The sequence below is a fragment of the Podarcis cretensis genome, assembly GCF_951804945.1.
Source record: "Podarcis cretensis genome assembly, chromosome: 1".
NCBI lineage: Eukaryota > Metazoa > Chordata > Lepidosauria > Squamata > Lacertidae > Podarcis > Podarcis cretensis.
In genome coordinates, this window is record NC_137170.1 from 47,173,422 (window position 1) to 47,194,995 (window position 21,574).

General features: G+C 41.2%; 1 protein-coding gene and 2 long non-coding RNA genes across 4 annotated transcripts; 2 read left to right on the forward strand and 1 right to left on the reverse strand.

Moving 5' to 3' along the window:
• The first annotated feature begins 1,383 nt into the window (after positions 1-1,383).
• Positions 1,384-5,496, forward strand: LOC307224056. The gene is made up of 2 exons (XR_013842397.1): positions 1,384-2,393; positions 2,426-5,496. It is a non-coding gene; the product is annotated as an uncharacterized lncRNA (long non-coding RNA).
• On the reverse strand, positions 5,439-18,666 carry DCAF4 (DDB1 and CUL4 associated factor 4). Of its 2 annotated transcripts, none has more exons than XM_079990238.1 (14): positions 18,546-18,666; positions 16,965-17,117; positions 15,754-15,842; positions 12,997-13,154; positions 12,361-12,443; positions 10,846-10,948; positions 10,387-10,530; positions 9,539-9,588; positions 8,201-8,280; positions 7,491-7,586; positions 7,318-7,415; positions 6,779-6,955; positions 6,544-6,658; positions 5,439-5,870 (listed from the first exon to the last, which is right to left on the reverse strand). In XM_079990238.1, exons 2-14 carry the CDS (start codon positions 17,072-17,074, stop codon positions 5,620-5,622), a joined length of 1,554 nt encoding a protein of 517 aa, XP_079846364.1. In that variant the 5' UTR covers positions 17,075-17,117; positions 18,546-18,666; the 3' UTR covers positions 5,439-5,619. The 2 variants fall into 2 exon arrangements, with proteins under 2 accessions (XP_079846364.1, XP_079846363.1); XM_079990237.1 differs by lacking the exon at positions 18,546-18,666 and adding an exon at positions 18,371-18,521.
• On the forward strand, positions 14,068-15,519 carry LOC307224104. The gene is made up of 2 exons (XR_013842425.1): positions 14,068-14,584; positions 15,375-15,519. It is a non-coding gene; the product is annotated as an uncharacterized lncRNA (long non-coding RNA).
• Positions 18,667-21,574: the final 2,908 nt, after the last annotated feature.

A 21,574-nucleotide genomic window follows, 5' to 3' on the forward strand; every position in this document is an offset into this window, starting at 1 on the left:
CCCCTCTCCCCTTAAGTCACTTAGCTGTTCTAGAAAGTGGAGAAAGCTTATAAGTGGCAATGCTTTTAAGAACTGTCTCAGTTTCCACAAAGTAGAAATAACGTGCCATAATTTTTAGGAGATGGGGAAGTTGAACCTGTAATTTTGCTTGGCCTTGCAATACTCCGTATTATATTGGAAACAAGAGGGAGGTTTATGCTTCCAAGAGCAACTGGTTGCTTTCCCTTAGTTTCAAAATCATACCCAAGTAAAAGATTGGAATCTCCAGATACAAAAGGACTCAAGGCATCAATATAATTAGGGCGCCTTTTTTTCCTAGACAAGCTAGGTATGTGAATGATTATAACCCCTCAGATAAAAGATTAGCTGTATCAGTAGCAAACCAAACAAATCTAGAAAATTTTATAGCAAGAAACAAGACTTCACACTACTGGGGCTCTCTGTGAGAAATACCATTGGTGGGATTCTACTAACCTGCCACAGCTGTGGAAGCCCAGCACAAGGACTTTCAGAGTTTAGCGTTTACCTGCACCTCAAACATAAGGAGAGTCTTCTGGTTCAGGCCAAGGACCCATTTAGTCTAGTATCCTTTCCGCAATAGGGAGGGCCTGTCCACCCATTACCCTGAGGCAGTCACCATGACAGCAGATCCGGAAAGGAAGGTGAAGGGATCCTCATGAACCTTTGCCGCTCCTTTGTCTGCAAATATGTGCTGTTGCTGTCATCCCAGTCGCCCCCTGAGGGGGAACAGTCCCTCTGGTACCTCAGAACAGGAGCTCGGAAGAAGCTCTGAAGGCCAAGAAGCACGTCACTTGCTGCCTCCCGAGTTTGTTGCTGGAAACAGCAAGGCCACTGCTGTCGCCATCTGCTCCTCTCCAACCTCCTTTCCCCCTCATCACCTACAGCACGCTGAAGTGTCCCTGGGCCACCTCCGGTTGCCTCAAGTGGTGGTAAAGGTGGGGGACGTGCACCATTTTATGTTTTGCCTCAAGTGATTAAAAAGCCTGAGGCTGGCATTGCTGCATGTGTAAATACTTTTTTTTTTTTAAAAAAAAGACATTACTGAGGTATTTTTCCAGCCAAAGCCAGACCACCTCAAGTGAGCCATTGGTGCAGTGGTTTTGAATCAGTGGGCTGTGGCACCCTAGGGTGCCTTGAATGATGGTCGGGGTGCTGCGGGCAACACTGGCTTTTGTCCCTCTTTCCTTCCCTCCCTACTCTGATGCCCTCTTGTGTCTCTGCCTCCCAAAGGCATGCATAGCTGTTAGTTGCAGAACCCCTGACTACAAGCTCAGCAGATGAACGGTGCCTCTGGGGCTGGCCAGGGGATGCTTCCCAGGCCCTTGTGGGGAAGTGTGAGGAGGCACCTCTCTTTGGGGCAGGGGCGGCAGCTGCGGCTTCCCAGAGGACTCCCGAGGAAAGGGGGCTGAGGGAAGACTCCACAAGGGAGGGTGTTCAAAAAGGAGTGAGGGGCTGCCAGCTCTGCAGGCAAGGGGTGACATAACTGGGCTCCACAAGAAAGAAGGTAGTTGGTCAAGGGAGCCATGGACTCAAAAGAGGTTGAAAACCTCTGCATTAGAGGGATATGCCTAAGGGAGCCTTGGGGAAATGGCATTCATCTTCCTTAAAAAAAAAAAAAAAAAATGACAAATAAGCAAATGTACCAGGCTAACTTAACAACTATGAATGTCCAAATTAAATTTAGTGTGCCCAAAGTAAATAAAAGGAAGGCAAGGTATCTGAAAAGCCTTCTTTCCTTCCCCTTCCACCTTGCTGCTTCCCACCTCCTAACCGGGATTTTATCGGTAAGAAGGGCTTATATGCCAAAAATATCAACCTTTGCCATGGACTTTAGTTACACCCTTTTCATAATCTATTGACAAAAAGGGATGTGTGTATTGGTGCTAAATTAGTACAGCTAGTGGTAACTAGTACAAAAAAATACGAATAAAAATTAGCAGATTTTTCAAACATATATAATTTTATTTGTATGGCACCTTTCCATAGTTAAAACTATGCTCATGGCAGCTTACAAAATGAAAAATACATAATTATTAAAAGTAGTCATAAACAATAAAACATCAAAAAGTACACAACCACATTAAAAAAACACCCATATAAATCATAACATCAACATAAAAATACAAAAAAAAAAAAAAGTAACAGCAACAACCCCCCACCCCCACCTCAGTCAGTAGAGCCCCAAAAGTCTGTTCAGCGGCCTCAGCTTTTGTAGCTGAAGTCAGTCAGGGCCCAGGTCCTCCCAGGCCAAGTGGGAAACGGCTTGCAGGGCAGGGGACAGGACTCACAGCCAAGATGGGAATTTAAATGGGAAGCCAAAAGTAGGTGCCTGCTCACAAAGGAATTGTCATAAGATAATACAAATTACTGAAGTGTCTTTGGCTTGCCATTATAAAGCAAGTAGGAAAAGGTGATACACCCGTGCCAAAATGAAGTTTAAATTCCACATAGGTTTAGTATAAAAATGAAATAAATATTCTTCACACACCATACCATGAACAGCCCCACAAACAGGGATTTTCCTGGTTCACATATTCTACAAGGCGCAGTGCATGGTTAACCCAGCACACAGGTGTGTTTCTCAGTCTGGGATCCGGCTGTAGTAAGATGAAGCAACCATGCCAAAACATACCAAAAAAAGTTACAAAATTAAAGGCTTCGAGTTAACTATTCCGTGACAAAGTTATTATTTATTTCCAACGTGGCAGCTGGCAAATGGAAAGATAGGCTTAGATACTGGTTTAAAAAATGAAGCATTTCTTCTTTTGTTTACAATGAAGTATTTGAATTCAGCCTTCACTATATATTATTTCAATGTAAAGATTCAATGTATAATAAGAGAAATACCAAAGTCTGTTTTACAGATTCAGTAAAAACAAGCATATTTTCCCCAAGCCTACTGTTCCCCTTCTGAAAAAGGTAACTGCAAGTCACCATTCTTCCATTAACTGATTTATGGTGACACATTTATGATTTCTCTACATGAAAGCACTGGGAAGGTCATCCAGAGAATCTTCACTGTTGTGTCTTATCAGGATAGGGTTGCATTCCTCTCAAGGGGCAAGAATACAGTTTGGTGGTTCTCTTGGACTCTCTGGAAGAGCCAGTGGCTAGGAGTGCCTGCTACCAGCTTAGGATTCAAGCTGCTGCAGAAACCTATCTGGAGAGGTTTATGGGCCAAAGCAACAGACCAACCACAAGAACTGGCCAAAGCTTTTTTTAAAAAGCAGATACCTGTCCCCACCTCTAAGCAAAGCACTCCTGGTCATTCCCCTGATCCCTCAGAATTACTAGGCAGTAGCAGGAGGCTAAGATGCACAGGCTTCTGCCACCTGCTACTCTCTCTTCCTTTCCAATCCTATAAAGAATTTTTATTTATTCATTCTACGTATTCCACTTTTCCTTTAAGGAGCGCAAGGTTTCTCCCACCCTCTAATCTTAGTCTAACCTGCCTCACAAGGCTGTTGTGACAAAGACAGTGACTGGCCCAGGGCAGGATTTCAACCCTGGCTACCCAGGTCCTAGTCTACACGGGGTGTGAAGGCAGAAAGGAATAGCAAGCACCAAGGAATCCCAATTAATAATAATAATAAAGAAGGAGTGGTGAGGGAACTTGGTGCACACTAAAGGGATGTCTGGGAGAGCCACATTCAGAACCTCCAGTCCAAAATATTTAATTTATTCCTACTCGTCCAAAAAGCCTACAGTGTCTTAAAATATTTTGAACATGGAACAGACTCTTGGTTATGCTTATGCACAAAGTCACAAGTTATAGAGTTCATTCAAAAGCATCATATTCCAGATTCTCCTTCTCCAGGGGGTTGATGTGGTGGTTGCCTGTAGTATGAAATTACAGTTTTGACAACTGAGTAGGTATTTGTACACCTAAGTGTCTTAAGGATTCAATGACCCACTTAAATGAAAATTGTTCCCTGCAATGAAACAGCCCAACAGATCAGTCTTGAAATACTGTGCTGATCCTCATTGGTAAGGAAGGTTTTCACTTTATGTCTAGGAATAAGTGCCTTATATTGTTTTTGAATGCTAACTACAATATGTCATTAAGTCCCACTTGCCACTCCAGTGGAAAAGTTAACTCAATGAGTATACTCAAATCCACACCCCTGGGGGACCTTCAAATCAAATATATCTGCAAGCCATAAACACCTGTCATATCCTGTTCCAAACGCTCACTAAAACCATAGATGAGAAAACCCAGAACTGTTTTCCACATCAAAAGTCTTGTCTTTTGAGTTCTGGTAGGCTTTTTGGAGCCTTTGAAAATGATGTTTAACAGTTATCTCAGCAAAAGCTGTGCTGATATTTCCAAAACTGTCTTCCAAGCCCCCAAAGGTGGGCAACAGAGTCTCAATTTCTGTTCTGGTGCTGTGGCAGCCCACTTTGGCAGCCGTCTCTCACTCCTTACTCGTTTTAGAGCTACAAGCTGCTATTGTGGATTAGGTGTCATCAGACATGCTGGTATCTGAGCTCCAAGTAAAATAATTAAATTCCTCCTTCAGCTGCTGTTGTCTTAAAAACCATACCACTTTTCCAGAGACTTTGCAAAAATATTTGTTATTGTGCTGGAACAGATCTGCGGATTCAAATCCACCATCCACTAAGAACTTCAGTCTCCCTTTATTTTTTAAGAAACATTTTCATAGTGGAATGATGAAGATGCAGAATCTCTAAAAACAGCAGCAGCAACAAATAACAAACTTTCACTTAAATTCTTAAACATTTGAGTTTAACACAAAAGTTGCCGAAGAACAGTCAAAATAAAATCTAAATCCACTTATTTTAAAAAGCGTAAAATGGTGTGCTGAACAGGTCAGGTTTAGCATAAATCTGCACGTACTTGTTCCCTATCCATCACAGTAGAAACATACTTTGGGAAGCAAGTATTTGTTGTGCTTGATTTATGTCACTTGAAATATCTCTCAGATAATTCTAGTTCTTAGGACATTGGGAACACGAGCAGACCCACCTCAGAGACTCTGCAAGATGGCATAGCTTTTGGTAAGCATTTCTAGCAAATTACAGAAGCAAGAAAAATATTATGTATTGAGTAATCAGCAAGCTCAGTAACTGGAACTGAACATGTTCAGCCCAGAAGCAAGAATGCTAGGTATAATCAGGATTTCCAGAACAGCAGCCATTCTGCATGGCATGGGCAATATTCCTGCAGGTTGCTTGCACTGCCGATGAAAGCACCCTTCCTCGATAGCCAGCACTGTTCTACTATTTCTGTGGGCTTATATAAAACCTATAAGCTCTCCAAGTAAACAATTAGGAGCAAGCATGTAGCATGGAAACTGTAAAGTGGCATATCTGAGGACGCAGGTATACTGAATTTTTTCTTCTATGAGTTTCAACATCTGAAGCTGACAATATGCAATAAAAATCAAAGAACTGTGTTTGAAAACAGCAAAAGCAACTAAATGCTCCCATGACTTTATTCACAATATTCTGAAATACGAAAACTGAGGAGAAAAGTGTTCACGAAATAAGAAAATAAAGAATGTTAAAGGAAAGAACCACAGCCCATCTCCATGCAACAATATGCAGAGCAGACAGCCTCCACATTTTTGTTCTCCATCACTGAGGTGGAGTGGAATTGTCCATTTCATTGGCAGACAGACAATATGGATCGTCTGTTTTATAGGAGAAATAATGGAGATCCTGCTTGACAGCCATAAGCAAGCCGGGAACCCCTCTGGAGCCTCCAAGGTGTGATGAAAACTCCACACTTGGGATGGAGTCAGTGGAAAATGGATGTGGAGAAGGGATAGTCCGTAGCAAATGAGCATCTTGGAGACTCCAAATTCGTGTATAACAATCCTGACCCACTGAGGAAGGAAAAAACAAAAATTCTAGCACCTAACAGCCCATTACGTCCATTTAATGAAATACTTGTTACATTTACATCTACATCTCCCTGTCTCCTCAATCATGCGAGGCTGCTTGCTGCAGCTGCAAGAGTTATGCCAGGAGGATGGGACTGATTGTGGATTTATGGAGATGGTGGCCAGCAACATCAGAGGCCAAGGATAAAGCTCAGCCATTTGTGGAGAGCAAAACACAGGCCCAGGAGATACATATGTGGAAGAAAGGGCAAATGAATCTCCCAGAGAGGAGAAATTTTCTGAAAATTTGGGTCAGCAGACTAGAAACATTTTGTGGAGTCCTGGGCATGTTTCCTGTCAGCTATTAAGATTTCTTCACAATTCAAATGCAGGACAGCATTATTTTCTATTTATAGGTTATATAAGTCTGTTTGAAACACTGGGCAGCTGCTGCCAGCCAGTGTGGACAACACTAAGGCAGATGGACCAATATTTTAACTCGGTACAGTTACTGTGAGTGAAATGCACTGGATCCTTTGGCTGAACAACGATGGAAAAACTCTCACTACACAGCCCTAGAGATATATAAAACATTTGTCAAAAACAACGGCAGACAGCTTTGTCTCAACAGCCTTTTTTAGGCAAACTCCATTTTGTGCATGGCCATGTGCCCTACCTGCTGTAAGAAGCCCTTCTTCCTCATTGACATGCAAAGGCAGAATGCTGTGTTCATTGTGATGACCGTGATATTCTTTCACACATTTTAGTTTTCTCAGATCCCAGAGTTTTATCTGTAAATGGACAGAGTAAGAGAACAAACACATCACTTAAAGGAAAATCCTCGGAATGCTTAGGCAAGGCAGTAAAAACAGTATTCATGGAATATTTCGTGAAACAAACTGGATCTCTACCCGGCCTGCCATGTCTGCAGCCAAGAGGTACTGCTCATCCTTCAGAAGATTCACAGATGTGACTGCTGAGTCATGAAACAGCCGGAGGCTTTTCAACCCTTGCCCTGTATTGGTGGGTCGGCGGACATCAATGCTGAAAATCTCCCCTGAACGGCAGCCATTATACAGCACTGGAGCCTATAAAAGCCAAAGAACAAATTCAGTGGATTTCAACACTGCCTTACTACTTGTACCCAAACCCTCCTTCTTGGGTAGCGAGGGGTTGTGTACCTGGGCTGTTCCCCCACCTCCATTTTATCCAAGCAACAACCATCTGAAATAAGCTACATGATACCAACCAAAGAAAACCAGGCAAATTCAATGACTAGGATCTGATCCCAGGTTTTCTCCACCAAAGCTCAGTGCTCTATCCACTACTCCATAGTACAACTTTACTGTATCCTCAAAGCTTGTTTAAGTTGAGTGGTGACAACATTAACCACAGAAATTCAGGGCTATCATTGCCTGGGTCTGCTTGTTGCACAAAAAGTCTCTCCTACCTGGGTGGCAAACTGCTGTGCGAGAGCATCACTGCTGATAGAAAATATCTGACGATGACCGGTCACTGCATTGGTCACATGGACTTGTTGACTTAAACCTAAGATGAAACAAAATGTAAGCACCAGACATGTAATTAGTTCCATAATGATAGTGGTAAAGTATTTCACCTTACCTGTGCTAAAGTAATTATCAGCCTGAGGATTCAGACACCAAGCACAGGACCAGGCTGTGGAGATCTTGAAGCTGCACAACATTCCAGGCTGGTCTCCTAAAAAGAAAAAGGAAGAAGCCATTAGGAAAGTATCCTCAACACCAGGTTTGTCTCCCAAAAACGGTATAGGGTACCTATCTTTTATTATTCACACCACTGTATCTTCAAAACATTAAAATGCAAAAAACACTTGGAAGAGCTTCTGCCACATTGAACTGCTTAACTGACGACCCAATGCCTGCTTTGCATGCCTGCCAGGGAGCAAGGCCATAGTCCACTTAGATCAAAGCAGTCTCATTTACTTTAGTCGAACTGCTTTGAGGAAGGAATTATGATGACTGAATTTGCACGATGCATCCCCAAATCCCATCTTTTATAAGTATGCCCTCTACCCAAAGCATATTGCTTGCCTCTTTCAGTGGCTGAACATTAGCAACGTGCTTCAGACATAATTTTAAAAACTATGTTCAATAAAGGGAGCAAAACAATTACCGACAGAAGGCTGACTAGTTACCTAAACTAAGCCAACAAAAGCCAGAGGCCTGGACATAAGGCAATGTCAGTGTTATTCTTATAACACTCAGAAAAATCACGCTTGGCAACTGTAAAACTGGTATGTCTCATATAGGATCTCCGCATGCCTAAGACTTCACCCAACAGATATACACTACCTGCATTAGAGTTATTGAACAAAGATGCTGGAAGCAGGCTGGCACAGCCGAGAGTTTCTGCAATGCCCATGAGGCACAGCTTGATGGAGGTAGTTAAGGATATTAAAGAGACAATACAGACAGCTCTCGCAGGAACAGAATGTGTCACTTTAAATCAGCACAAGAGGCAGATCTCCCTCTGCCACAGTTGCACTAATAAATATTTCACTAGAAAACAGGAGATTTCAGAGCATTTCAAGATGTACAACATGCACTATCAAGAAAGCATCATAGATAAAAGTGTTAACTTATGGGGTTCCCCACCCCCATTTAAACCAATGTCTCCAATCTCTGCTCCCTACTTTTAGCATAGATACTAAGAATAAACAGAAGGAAAAAAACAGATAAATGATGGAAGTCATGTTCCTCTTCTTTCTACCACAAAGCACAAAAACACTGCAGTAGCATTACTTAATTTAAGTTCAAAGCCCCAGAACAGAAAACTGATTTTTCTAGAATCATACTGAAGAGAACACTATTTTCATGTTTTTTGGGAGGGGTCTAAATGGTGCACATCCTCCAGGCATGCCTGGAGTTGTTCAGCAACCACCCATTCAATCACCTTGCCCAAAAAACAGAAGATTTGAGACTGGGCGATAGTTGGCCATATTGGCCAGGTCCAAAGATGTTTTTTAAGAAGTGGTTTAATAACCGCCACTTTCAGTGGGTCTGGGAAGGCTCCCTCACAGAGGAAAGAATTCACCACCCCGCGGAGCCCACTGCCCAGCCCGGCTTGCTTTTATGAGCCAGGATGGGCAAGGATCCAGGAGACATGTGGTTGGTTTCACTTGTCCAAGCAGCCTGTCCACATCCTCATTGGAACTGATCCATGCAACATCACCAGACAGGACCCAAGCACTCTTCCACCCCAGCCTGGACCCCACTGTGGCGTCTACATCTTTCTGAATCTGAGCGACTATCTGCAAAGAACTTTTCAAAATCATTGTAGGAGATAATTGGGGTCATCACAAGGCCCTGATGGTGAAGGTGGTTCCGCTAGATTGTGAACCACTTGAAAAGAGTCTCCTGCTGCTGTTCTCTACATATGCAATAGAGGCGGTGAAGAAGGTGCTCTTCGCTGTCGCTATCACCACTTGGTAGGCTCAACATTGAGCTCTAACCAGTGTTCGGTCTGACTCAGAATGAGTTTTCAGCCACCGGTGCTCTAGCAGTGTCAGCGATTGTTTCATCATCCTCAGCTCCAGCGAAAACTACAGAGCCACCCGGGCTTCATGCAATCAGAGAGGGTGTTTGGAGCCAGACAGTCGATAGCATTTCATTTTTTTATAAGAAGGATATAACACATGGGAATCCGGATGACTTAGCGAGGCCCAACACACAGAATTCACCTTGAAAATAAACAAAACAAAACAAAAAAACAAAACAAAACAAAAAAACACAGAAAATGCCTATTGGAACAAGGATATCTGAATGCAGATAGATTAACTGAACAGGCTAGTGATGAAAGTATAACCCTGCTCCCCCCGCCCCCTGAAAATGAATAGGAAGCTGAATGCAATCTAGTTAATAAATGAGAATCCATAGATTTCCTACAGATTGGCACAGCTCTTTAACCAGGCCTTTTAAATAATTTATGGCTTTTTAAAAGTGTGTTTGTGTGGGATGTGTGTAACTATTTCTTTTTTTTAATGTTAGGAATTTTGTGTTTTTATACTGTACACTGCAATCTTTGGGAAAGGGTCTCATCCCTATGGTTATAAGGACTGATATTCCACCCTCCAAAAACTTGTTTAAGCAGAGATGAAACATGTTCCTGATGTCTGGTCTTGGTTTGGCAGTCTTGCAACTGAATTCTGAAAAGAGCTTCCATATTCAAACCACATATGAGTTACAATAATCTAACCTGGAACACAGATAACTGTGGCTAGGCTCTCACACAAGACCAGACCAGCTTATGAGACCAGAGGCTTATCTAGTTCAACATCCCATGTCCCATAGTGGTCAAATCAGATGGCTATGGAAAGCCCATAAGCAAAACACAAGTAAATTGGTCCTCTCCAAGTGTTGTTCCCCAGCAACTGATATTCAGAAATCTACTTAAGTGCTCCACATTTCTGCTTGGTCTCAATAGTTAGGGTTAAAGAGAATAAATAAATTCTAAACTTGAAAGAAGGACAGAGCAGTACCTTGCGGTTTGTAAAATACAGGTTGTCGTACATTTCCACAGTAAGAGTATTCTTCCCCAAACCACTGAGGTTGACAATACCACATTTGCATCCTCCATGCTCCACGTCATTCACAGTGAATATTCTTTCAGAGGCACTGTCTGCCTGCAAAAGCAAGGTGTGAATTGCTGAGGGGTTACTTTTCCCCCAAGGAGGGCTCTTCCACTAATGAAGAAAATCGCAATCTCATCTCAAAATGTTACAGAAAGTTTATCAGTTGCCAAATGCCCCCCTGCCCCCCACCCTGCCCCAAGATCCAGCTAGTAGCTGCCATTCTTCCAAATGAATGGCAGAAGAATTTCCCATGGATGCATCTGGAAGAGATCATTCTTGCTGTAAGATCACATTGCAACCTTAATACCAAGATAAATGACTGTCCTAACATAAGTAAAAAAACAAAACAAAACCCCTCCAACTTACCATTATCAATTTAAAATTGTTGCTTCCACAAATAGAGGAATCTGGGGTCTCAATTTCCAATTTCCTTCTCTGCATGCAATTCACTTTTAATTCATGGATCGACCTACGTCAGAACGAGGAAAAGAGAACCACCAAGGAAACTGGCATTCAATGTCAACAAAGCCAAAATCAGTATGAGAGCCAGTATCAGTGCTAACAATCAAGTGTTGTTTTAGAGTGGTCAGATAAATTAAGAGTGCTGTCCTATGGCCCCTGGAGATGGTGTAGCAGCCGTCATAGGACAGATCAGATCTAACCCTTCTACATAACAAACAGAACGTTGGGTCAGGGAGAACCAGTGTCGGATAATCCTTCTCCAATGGCACCAGCTTCCTCTGACACCTTGGCCCAACATGATGCAGGGTCAAAAGGGTGGGGACATTCTAGGAAGCTGCTTGGGTCCAAAGCCCTCCTGGTTTCCTGATAACATTCCAAAACTCGGAGATTTACGTACACTTCTGAACTTTATCTAAATGTATCCAGCCCCTTGTTTCCAACAGGAGGGAAATGAAAGACCAAAGTATTAAAAAAAATATTTTACACATAGTAATGGAAGGACTGCACTCTGTACTCCCTTCTATTCTGCCAGTAGAGTCTGACAAGGCATTAACAGATTGGTGGTTAAAATGCTTTCATATTTCCCCACCAACTAGCCATAGGATTGTACCTGAGCGTTCCCAAACCTATCATTTCCAGTGCAAAGTCCAATAGTGGGGGGGGGGGGGAGAGAGAATAAATTGCAGTGTATTGCCTATCAACATCAATGAAATTCCATAGATGATATCCAATGTTCACCATACTCAAAGGAGACTTAAGCCTGCTGATTTGAATAGGTGGTTCCTCCCCTATCAACTTGCCAGATGGATCGACCCCCCCCTTCACTGCTCTGGGGGTTCACCTCCACCTTCCCACCAGTCAATTTCAGGTGGCATACAGTGGTGGGAGGAGAGACGAGGGAAAGCCCCATCATGCAAGTGGAAGCCCTCGCATAGGGTTTTTGCTGATGGGGCTTGTAAGGTGAATCGCGCAAATGCATTTACAAGTGAGTTAGTTGGATAGCACCCTCAGTGACAGCAACAATTAGACTGTTTAGCTGAAATAAAATCTAGTCTAATAAAGGCTGCCCTTTGGGAGGAAGGACGGGATAAAAATGGAGTATAAGTAACTTATATACAAGAACTACACACTGTTTTTAAAATACTATGAACAGAGAAAGATTACCATTTGATCAAAAAAGTACTTTGATAACTATATCTTCCACCAAATCAAGCAAAAGTAGTTTTAGGTAGGCTGCAAACCAAATAAATGTGAAAGGTATGTTGTAGATCCATCCTCCACATACTGTAGAATCTGATACTGATATATTTAGTAATTGGGCACCTTGTAGTCACTCTGGTCTGTTAGAGAAGTTCCCCTTTTCCACAGAGCTTAAGAGAAAGAGCTTTGCAACATAAAAGGAATGTAAAATCATCTTACCTGCGATAGTTGATAGAGCTAGGCAAACCTAACTGCCTCTTGCGTAAAACGATTGAAGAGTTCAGCCCAGACCTGGATGCTTTCTGTTTAAAAATGGTGAAAGTGCACAATCATGTTCCTTGTGCTTAAAAAAATCATGGGCAGAATCCAACAAAACCATAAGCAGAACTATCACACAATGGAATTTCCCAACCTCCACATGTGTGATTGAGTACAAACAAACACAGTCCTGCTCTGGAGGAATGGGGGAACTCCCAAAGCAGTATTTTTTGGGAGGGGGGCTTTCAGAAGGACAAAGGGTAGGAAGTTCCATTGCACCACTGGAAGTTGTTCATCCAATGACTTCATTGAATACAACTCCATGAACTCTTCAAGTACAATTGTCACTCTTACATCGAGCAAGCGTGTGGACTTCACATAATCTTGTTCTATGTTTAATCAAATGAATAACGTAAGCTTTCAATTTATGAATTAAAGCTTGAACAATAAGATTTTCAAACGTAAGAGAAACGTGTAAACTTACATCAGAAACCAGAATCCGGCATAGAATTACGTACTCTTAAAGCAGCTGATGGCAATGACCTTACGCGTTAAGTGAACCTAATTATGAGAGAATAATTAAGTGAAACAGCTCACCTTCATGCATTTCTCCTCCTCCTCCAAGAGCTTTAGCCTTTGACTCTCCAGCCTTCTGTGCTGAATACTCTCACTGGTGAGGGGGTTGCTGTTGTTATGCCCAGGAAGCAAGCGAAAGTAGCGGTTCCTTTCAGGATCGTAGTAAAATCCTGGTAATTCTTAAAAAGAAATCAAACACCGTTAGCTGATCCCTTTTCCATCTTCCCCATAGATTATATTGCATGACAATGGACAAACATCTGTAGCACTTCATACAATTACTTTCTGTGGTAGGAAAAGCATCTACCATTGCAGTTTAACACGAGGAAGTAGTTGGTAGTTTTCTTACAAATAAATATAAAAACTCAGTGCAAAGGACAACTGTAGCTATTTACAGGGTGGATTTGATTTAAATCATGATTTAAATCACTAGCCAGTAAGACTTGATTTAAATAGGATGGATGCAACCATGAGGAACTAAAAAAGATGCTCAGGGTATCTTTAGGGGAAAAAACCCGAGTCATTCTTACTGAGTATAGTAGGAGATGAGATACCACAAGAAAGGAAAAAAATATTCTTTTATGCAACTGCAGCAGCCAGGTTACTCCTTGCAAAGAACTGGAAAGGAAATTATATACCCACAAAAAAGGATTGGCTATATAAATTAACAGAATTTATAGAACTGGCAAAATTAACTGCGGCAATAAGATATCAAACACACCAGAAATTAAGGTCACAATGGTTATGGTTCGAAGAGTACATGAGCAAACACTGCTCTAAAGGTAACATGCTGGGATGTTTAGACTAAGCTCGTAAAGTTGTATTGATAATAGTATACTAAAAGAAATAATGTAGTGATACATTATTTGCAATGTAAATAAGATCTTGAATGAAAAAATGACAAGCACTGGTGGAGGGAAGTCACAAAGGTGTATTATCATCCACCTATTTTATGTACTTCTTTCTTACCTTAATTTTTTTCTTTTGTTTTTCTTCTTATCTTTTTTTCTTTTTGTTGTTATTATGGTTGCAAATGTATGTGTATTAATGTTTGTATGAACATCTAATCAAATAAAATAAATAGTTTTTTTAAAAAAGACTTGATTTAAATAATCTTTTTACAAAAAGACTCATTCTTCCTGGTATAATCTTAATATTTACAACCAGATGAAGCCCTCATTTTTGGAATAATAAATTTTCAGAGTAGTTTTTACTGTTATAGCAAAAATTACTGATTTGGTTATACTATTAGAAATACATAAATAATTATGAAATTATTGTGAGATTTAATAATTTAACTATTTATATTCGGACAACTTTTCTGCTGTACTTTTTTGGAAGGAGAAAAATAACCATTTCCTTAATAACAATTTAACCAATTTATTTAACTAAAACAGTAACATTATAGCATATGTATCCATGCTTGTTAACTGATGTGGTTAAACAACTGACTTGCACAATTATTACACAAAGATCCCAAGACTTGTGGAGTTTTCTGCGCACGAGGTTGCACTTTCATTTTTACAGATTCACACTTAGCTACTTGTGCAGATCTATTCCACTCCGAACAATCTATTCATTGAACCTCTTGGAACTCAGCATTTAAGAGGTATGGGGTTGATTCTGTGTATGTAAATTTGGAAAGGCACAATGGGATTAAGTTTTTTTCCTCAACTCTGTATGTTTATAACATTTTCCCTGTGATGAAAAGGCATGCTATATCGGCATACACAAATTCACACTTCTGAGAACTACAAAAACAAGCATCTGTGATAACATCTTCTTGTTAGAAAAACTGCCCCAAATAATCTTACAGAAACCTCTGGAAGAGCATGACATTGTGAATGGATTAATGAAATTCATTTACAAAAAAATTTAAACATTGAATATAAAGCCTCATGCTACATAATTAAAAACAAATCCTTATTAGAAAACTATTTTTAGAAAGATTTTTCCTCCAAAAGCATTTTATTTTTAAAAATCCAATTTTAATTTTTAAAAAATCAGGTTTTTTTGTTTTTTAAATCATTGATTTGTACCCACCTTGGCTACTTATAATGAAAGCAGCAAATCAAAGTTACTGCATTCACCAAGTGGAATAGAGACAGCATAGTCATTCTTTAAGATTACTTTAACTTTGCACACAACTTTTTTAGCACACTATACTGGCCGTCTCCAAAAGGCTTCAGGGAGGTTAACTCCTTTTACAATATGAACATGTATTATTTTCAGCTTTACTTTCCAAGAAGTTGCTCTGGACATATGTATCTGATTTCTATCTGACCAGATATGGCAGTTGTCCCCCACTCATCCCTGTTGACATTGCTAGAATGTGAGAATCTTTGAACAGTATATTAACCCTCTGAATTTAGTAATGGAATTATTTGTCAATCATGCAGGTTGATGCAGCAGGGCAGTTCTTATGTACAGAAATGAAGATGGAAACCTCACTCTCAGTTGCTGAAGTTGACAACATGTCTGGCAGAAGCACCCTAAAGAAACCTGTTTTAATAAAGATGGCATGGCAAGGCCTTGAAATACTCATTTATGTGAATTATGTTTGAAAAAATGTTTATATATTTATCATTTGAAAAAAAGATTTGACTTCAAGAAAGCCACTACTTTCCATTTGTCAATTTAACTTGTCAATATTTTAAAACCGATTAAAATATTCCTTAGACACAGGCGGCAGGCACCCTTTGAAAAGTTGAGTGACAATACATGTCAAAGGTCTCAAACACATGAAAGCAGTGGGAACTTTCTTGGTAAATTCCTTACCAGGTGGTGGCATGCTCGAGAGTATTTCAGATAATGCAGCGGAGGGAGATTCATCTTCGCCAGTGTCTGGGTACAGTGATGGTTCTTGTCTATAAGAAGGAGATACATAGGTAAGAAAGATTCCATAAAATATTTGGTGGGTTAAATATTAAACAAGTACAAATATCGAATTAACTATGAGTGAAAAGGTTAAGAGTGAATTAAAAAGCAGGAAACTAATTTCAAGAAATGTCGTTACCCTGAGCAATATAAAGCCATCTACTCCAGTGTTCTATTGGGGAACTCAATTTTGTTGGGGGACGCTGAGGAAGAGAACGGAATAAGAAAAGGGAACATGTCCCCTGCTTTCTCTCTCTCTCCCGCTATTACATTTCTTTTCCCTCCCGCATTGGAAAAATGCCCCACCTCTCAGTATAATACTCAGATTCCACCTCATCCAATATCCCCCTGGATCTTTCACTTCCAAGTCCTCCTACAACACTGCTTACAATAACCAAATGTTAAGTCCCATGGTCTACTCTATCCCAATATAGGAATCAATTTTACTGTGTGTATGCAGTTTATAGGCAGATTACCTAATCTCTACAGAGCTATCCAGAGCAACATACATACTTCAGATAATTTACTATTGACTCGGAGTGACGTCCACACAAACATTAGTTTGCTATCTGTTTTAATAGGGGCAATCAAAAAATTAGCCATTTTCATCTAAAAGGCATATATCACATATGAACTGTGAACAAAAAATTAACACAAAACCCTAAAGACCTTCTTAGATAATGCTTAAGGGCCAAAACGCTTCATTGTTTATATATTTGTTTTATTTAAAAAATACTTGTATACTTCAAATTCATAAAAACAATGAAAGCGGTTTACACCAATTATACGTACATATTGAAATCACATAAAATTTGAAACGATAGAAAATATTTTTAATTGTCTGCATATTTATTATTACTTTTCTTAACTATCTGCATATTTATTTCTGTAAACCACTGTAGAAAGTGCATGAAAAAAATTAATGTTTCAGTTTTCCTGCTTCCTCTGATGGATACCGACACTGATGTTCTGCAGCACTGAGCTGCAAACTGAGTGCGGCAGGGCAACTATTGTGTCAATATTTAAGCGTGGACTTTCACTGTAAATATCCGAGACTCATCCATTCTATTTAAAGCATTAATCCTTAAAAATTTGAAAGTATCATCACCTACCCTAGCCTTGATGAAGAAGTCCAGCGGTGGCGTATTCTCCAAGTCTGATTGGGACCTGGCCTTCGGTTGTCTCGCCAGCAGATTCTGCCTCGCCAACAGTTTCGTTTCATTCTGTGCACTGTACAGCACAACTTTCAGCAGTTTTGAAGAGCTCTACACAAATAACACCTCAATTCAGCTGCTTTAAAATCTGTGTTCACAGCCACATCATACACCCTGAAAGCACATGGCTTCTCCCAAAGAATCCTGGGAATGGTAGCGTGTTAAAGGCTGCTGAGAATTGTAGCTCCCCCAGGATTCTTTGGGGAAATTATTTCAAAAAGTAGTTTGTGATACAGTGGTACCTCTGGTTACGTACTTAATTCGTTCCGGAGGTCCGTTCTCAACCTGAAACTGTTCTTAACCTGAAGCACCACTTTAGCTAATGGGGCCTCCCGCCCCACAATTTCTGTTCTCATCCTGAAGCACTGTACATACTGTACATACTACTGTACATACAACATGTGTTCTTCAACTTAAAAAACAAAAAATAAGGAAAGAAGTCCTAGCAGTAAAACCAGAGCTCCAGTAAAGCAAGTCTCTGGATCCTAGCCGCTGCACAATAACATTCATCCAACTTACTCTCTGATTCATTTAAGACATCAAGCGAAACCCGTAACAAGCTTTCTGTGAGGATATAGGTATTGGATATTCCTACTACTGGTTAGTTTTGTCTTAGTATTATTAGCCTTGTACTGCAATTGTGTTAACGCCAACTTTAATGGAAACTGTTTCTATACCGGCTTTCATGGAAGTTGTTTATTTTTATACAAGCCAGACTATCTAAAGAAGCGTGCATGCATACGAAAGCCCATACCAATAACAAACTTAGTTGGTCTCTAAGGTGCTACTGGAAGAATTTTTTTTATTTTGTTTCGACTACGGCAGACCAACACGGCTACTACCTGTAACCATTACTTTTATGGTTAGATTAAGTCAAGGGTCTCCTTAAGAGGAAGAAAGGCTATCCAACCCAACAAGTAAATCGAATTTTATTATTACGGTCACAGACCAGTTCCGGCTCACTTACAAGATCAGAAAAATCTTAAAACACAACAGGAATACATTGAATTGCAACTGGGTTTAACAGAGACGATTCAGATTTGGCAGCAGTTAAAAATATACAGTAAATCTTGACCACTAAAATATAACCTAAAATTATCATAACCCAACCAAAACCTAACCCACAGCTAAAGTCAGAGGAGAAAAAACAGCGAATTTGTGCCGAGGGGGCCGTAGCGGCCAACCAGGTGCCTGTCGGAAGTCCACAAAATCGGTAGCACACGGCGCCTCTGCCCTTCCCGCTTCAAGGAGTGAAGCAAAGACCCATAACTTCCCACTCCCCCCCCCCGCGGACTCCGACCTACCAGCCTCAAGCAGCAGCCCTCAACAGCCTCCTTCCTTCCATCTCCGTTTCTCTCAAAACTCTGGAAGTGGTCAAGCAGTCGCTCCAGCCTCTCCTACTCCGCTTCTGCTCCTCCTCCTCCTCCTCCCAGCTCCTCCCTCTGCTAGCGACCACATGCGCGCGCACGCATATCCCACCTAATCTTTGATCTTCAAGGTTCCAGACACCTCCAGCAGCGACGTGGCAGGAAAAACTCGGAAGCTTTAAGCTACTTCGACTCAGCACTTCCTTCAGCTTCCTTCTTCACAACTGCTCTCTCATTGGTTCCCTTCCTCGTCCCGCCTCTCCGCCCGCCCGAGGCTTTCAATTGGTCGAATCGGGCTGCCGATCATATGCCGTTTTGTTTTCCTCGCCGGGAGAGAGAGAGAGAGAGTCAGAGCGGCCGGACTATGTATCTAGTGTCTCTCCCCGCGTCCCCTCCGCCCAACCTCACTCGCGCGCGGTCCTCCTGCCTCGCTGACGGTCACGTGACTGTTTGGCGGCGGGGAAGGGGTTACTGTATTGTCCGTTCAGAAGAAGTAGGCGGGGCGCGGAGGATTCTCTGGCCACGCGACGAACCCGTGTGGGCGTGGCTTCGAGCAACTCGTAGAAACTGGTTGAGGAAACGGCATCTCGCCGTCGGGAGAAGTTTTCGGTTTTGGTCTTACCTCAGAGATGCGCTGTTGCTCGGGGCGCGGGCATCGAGAGCTCAGCTCTTTCTCTTGAAAGCCTAGTGCTAAGATAGAAATAGTACAATTAGGGAGAAGTAAATCCTTTTTTTAAAAAAAAAGTTTTTACAGTATTTATACTTTTCAAGTTTATACATTTCATTAGTTTTACAATCAATTTAACATTTCAAAGTTTGACTTCCTTCCCCCTCTTTCTGCTGTTCCTTATTTTTTTTAAAATACCTTCCAAATTCATTTAATTTGCTCATTTAATTATTTACTTTCAATATATACCCTTATGAAACTGCAAATAAATCCTTGGACTGCTATGTAAATCCTAGGACAGCTAATGTATATATGAAACAAAATAAAAAAATTCCTTCCAGTAGCACCTTAAAGACCAACTAAGTTAGTTCTTGGTATGAGCTTTCGTGTGCATGCACACTTCTTCAGATACATGCACACGAAAGCTCATACCAAGAACTAACTTAGTTGCTCTTTAAGGTGCTACTGGAAGGAATTTTTTTTATTTCGTTTTGACTATGGCAGACCAGCACGGCTACCTATCTGTAACTGTATATATGAAAGAGATCATAGAGCTGACTTCAGGGGGTCTAACTTTTGACTTAATTGAATGCCACCCATAAGTATATATACTGGGTTGAATTCTGTGGAACTTCTATATTGTATAGCAATACAGTGAAATCCTACTGGCTACACAAAATTGGGATGGATTTAATCCTTTAAATTAGTGTTGTTTTGTATGGATATTGGGTGAGTTCTGGCTTGAGGAATTTTGGACTTTAGTTGCACCAGTCACTCATTACTTTAAAAGGGATAATTTGGAATTAAATATGCAAGAGATGGGACATAAAATTCAACACACAGCAACTTGCTTGATGGAACCCTCTTCCCTCTCCTCCCACCTTGCTGTTCTTTTTTGTTCTGACCACTCCAAGCTATTTTTTAGGTAGGGGGATATGAGGTGGGGAAACCCCATTTCACTAGTGGAGATCCTTGTATGGGCTGCTAGCATGTCCAGTTACTTTAATCCAGTCTGTTTTGTTTAATCATGATTTTGGAATGTGTGGCATTACTGTGCTGTGAAGTCTTAATTGTCTCATATAAAGATTTTTCATTTTGGCCTAATGAATTATTTGGCAATCCAGGTATTCTTGTTTCTTTTTATTGTTTCTCTATTTCCCAGTGTTGGGCCAAAGTTTGTCAAACTTTTAAATCCATAATTACTAGTACTGTACTGCACATCATTACTAGTACATCTGCTCATTTATTTTAAGTAAGTACAGTGGTACCTCGGGTTAAGTACTTAATTCGTTCTGGAGGTCCATTCTTAACCTGAAACTGTTCTTAACCTGAAGTACCACTTTAGCTAATGGGGCCTCCTGCTGCCGCTGCTGTTCTCATCCTGAAGCAAAGTTCTTAACCCGAGGTACTATTTCTGGGTTAGTGGAGTCTGTAACCTGAAGCGTATGTAACCTGAAGCGTATGTAACCCGAGGTACCACTGTAATATTTTTAACACTGAATGAGGTGTGGGGTTTTTTATAAGCTCAGTGTCAGGACTAATTCCAGCCAGTAGAGAGCAGCATTGCATTAACACAGTATACTTTTTCTGTTTTAATCAATGGCAACGGAGCACATTCTTTTACAAATAAAACTTTACGTTTGTTGTGAAGCAGTGTATGTTAGGACAATTGAAAAATATTTTTGGAAGGGGTCACATACAGCACCATTTCAGTTGACACACTGGCCACTGGGTTGACTAGTAGAAGGAGTGGTGTTAAAATTAACATGCCTCATCAGTGAATTGGTTTTCTCTTTAAATTTACTGCTTGTGCTGTTTTTACCATCCCATTTATAGTTTAATCTGCTGGTATTATTACTAGTTATTATATAGTTCTAATTTATATCCTGACCTCCCTCTCCTAAGAGTGAAAGAATGGCTAGCTATGATAAAACTATGTAGAAACAGTATAAAACAGCACAATAAACACATTGCAGGCAGCAGTTATGGACGCAGGTGGCGCTGTGGGTTAAAGCCTCAGCGCCTAGGGCTTGCCGATCGAAAGGTCGGCGGTTCGAATCCCTGCGGCGGGGTGCACTCCCGCTGCTCGGTCCCAGCGCCTGCCAACCTAGCAGTTCGAAAGCACCTCCGGGTGCAAGTAGATAAATAGGAACCGCTTACCAGCGGGAAGGTAAACGGCGTTTCCGTGTGCGGCTCTGGCTCGCCTCCGTGTGCGGCTCTGGCTCGCCAGAGCAGCGATGTCACGCTGGCCACGTGACCCGGAAGTGTCTCCGGACAGCGCTGGCCCCTGGCCTCTTAAGTGAGTTGGGCGCACAACCCCAGAGTCTGTCAAGACTGGCCCGTACGGGCAGGGGTACCTTTACCTTTACCTTTACAGGGCTGAGGTTTTACCTTGTGACACTGACTAGTGAGCAAATGTTCTCCTTGCTAATCAGATGCTGATAGCCAAGAGTCAAGTGCTTGTCCCACCCCAA

What these genes read in the sequence shown, in the direction of transcription:
- DCAF4 (XM_079990238.1), bottom strand. Translation starts at nt 17,074, where the DNA reads ATGAAACGAAACTGTTGGCGAGGCAGAATCTGCTGGCGAGACAACCGA. An exon ending in CTCGAGCATGCCACCACCTG is followed by an intron (nt 13,155 to 15,753) that starts GTAAGGAATTTA and finishes TTTCTTTTTAAG; the next exon opens with AATTACCAGGATTTTACTAC. An exon ending in CACAGCAGTTTGCCACCCAG is followed by an intron (nt 6,956 to 7,317) that starts GTAGGAGAGACT and finishes TGGCTTTTATAG; the next exon opens with GCTCCAGTGCTGTATAATGG.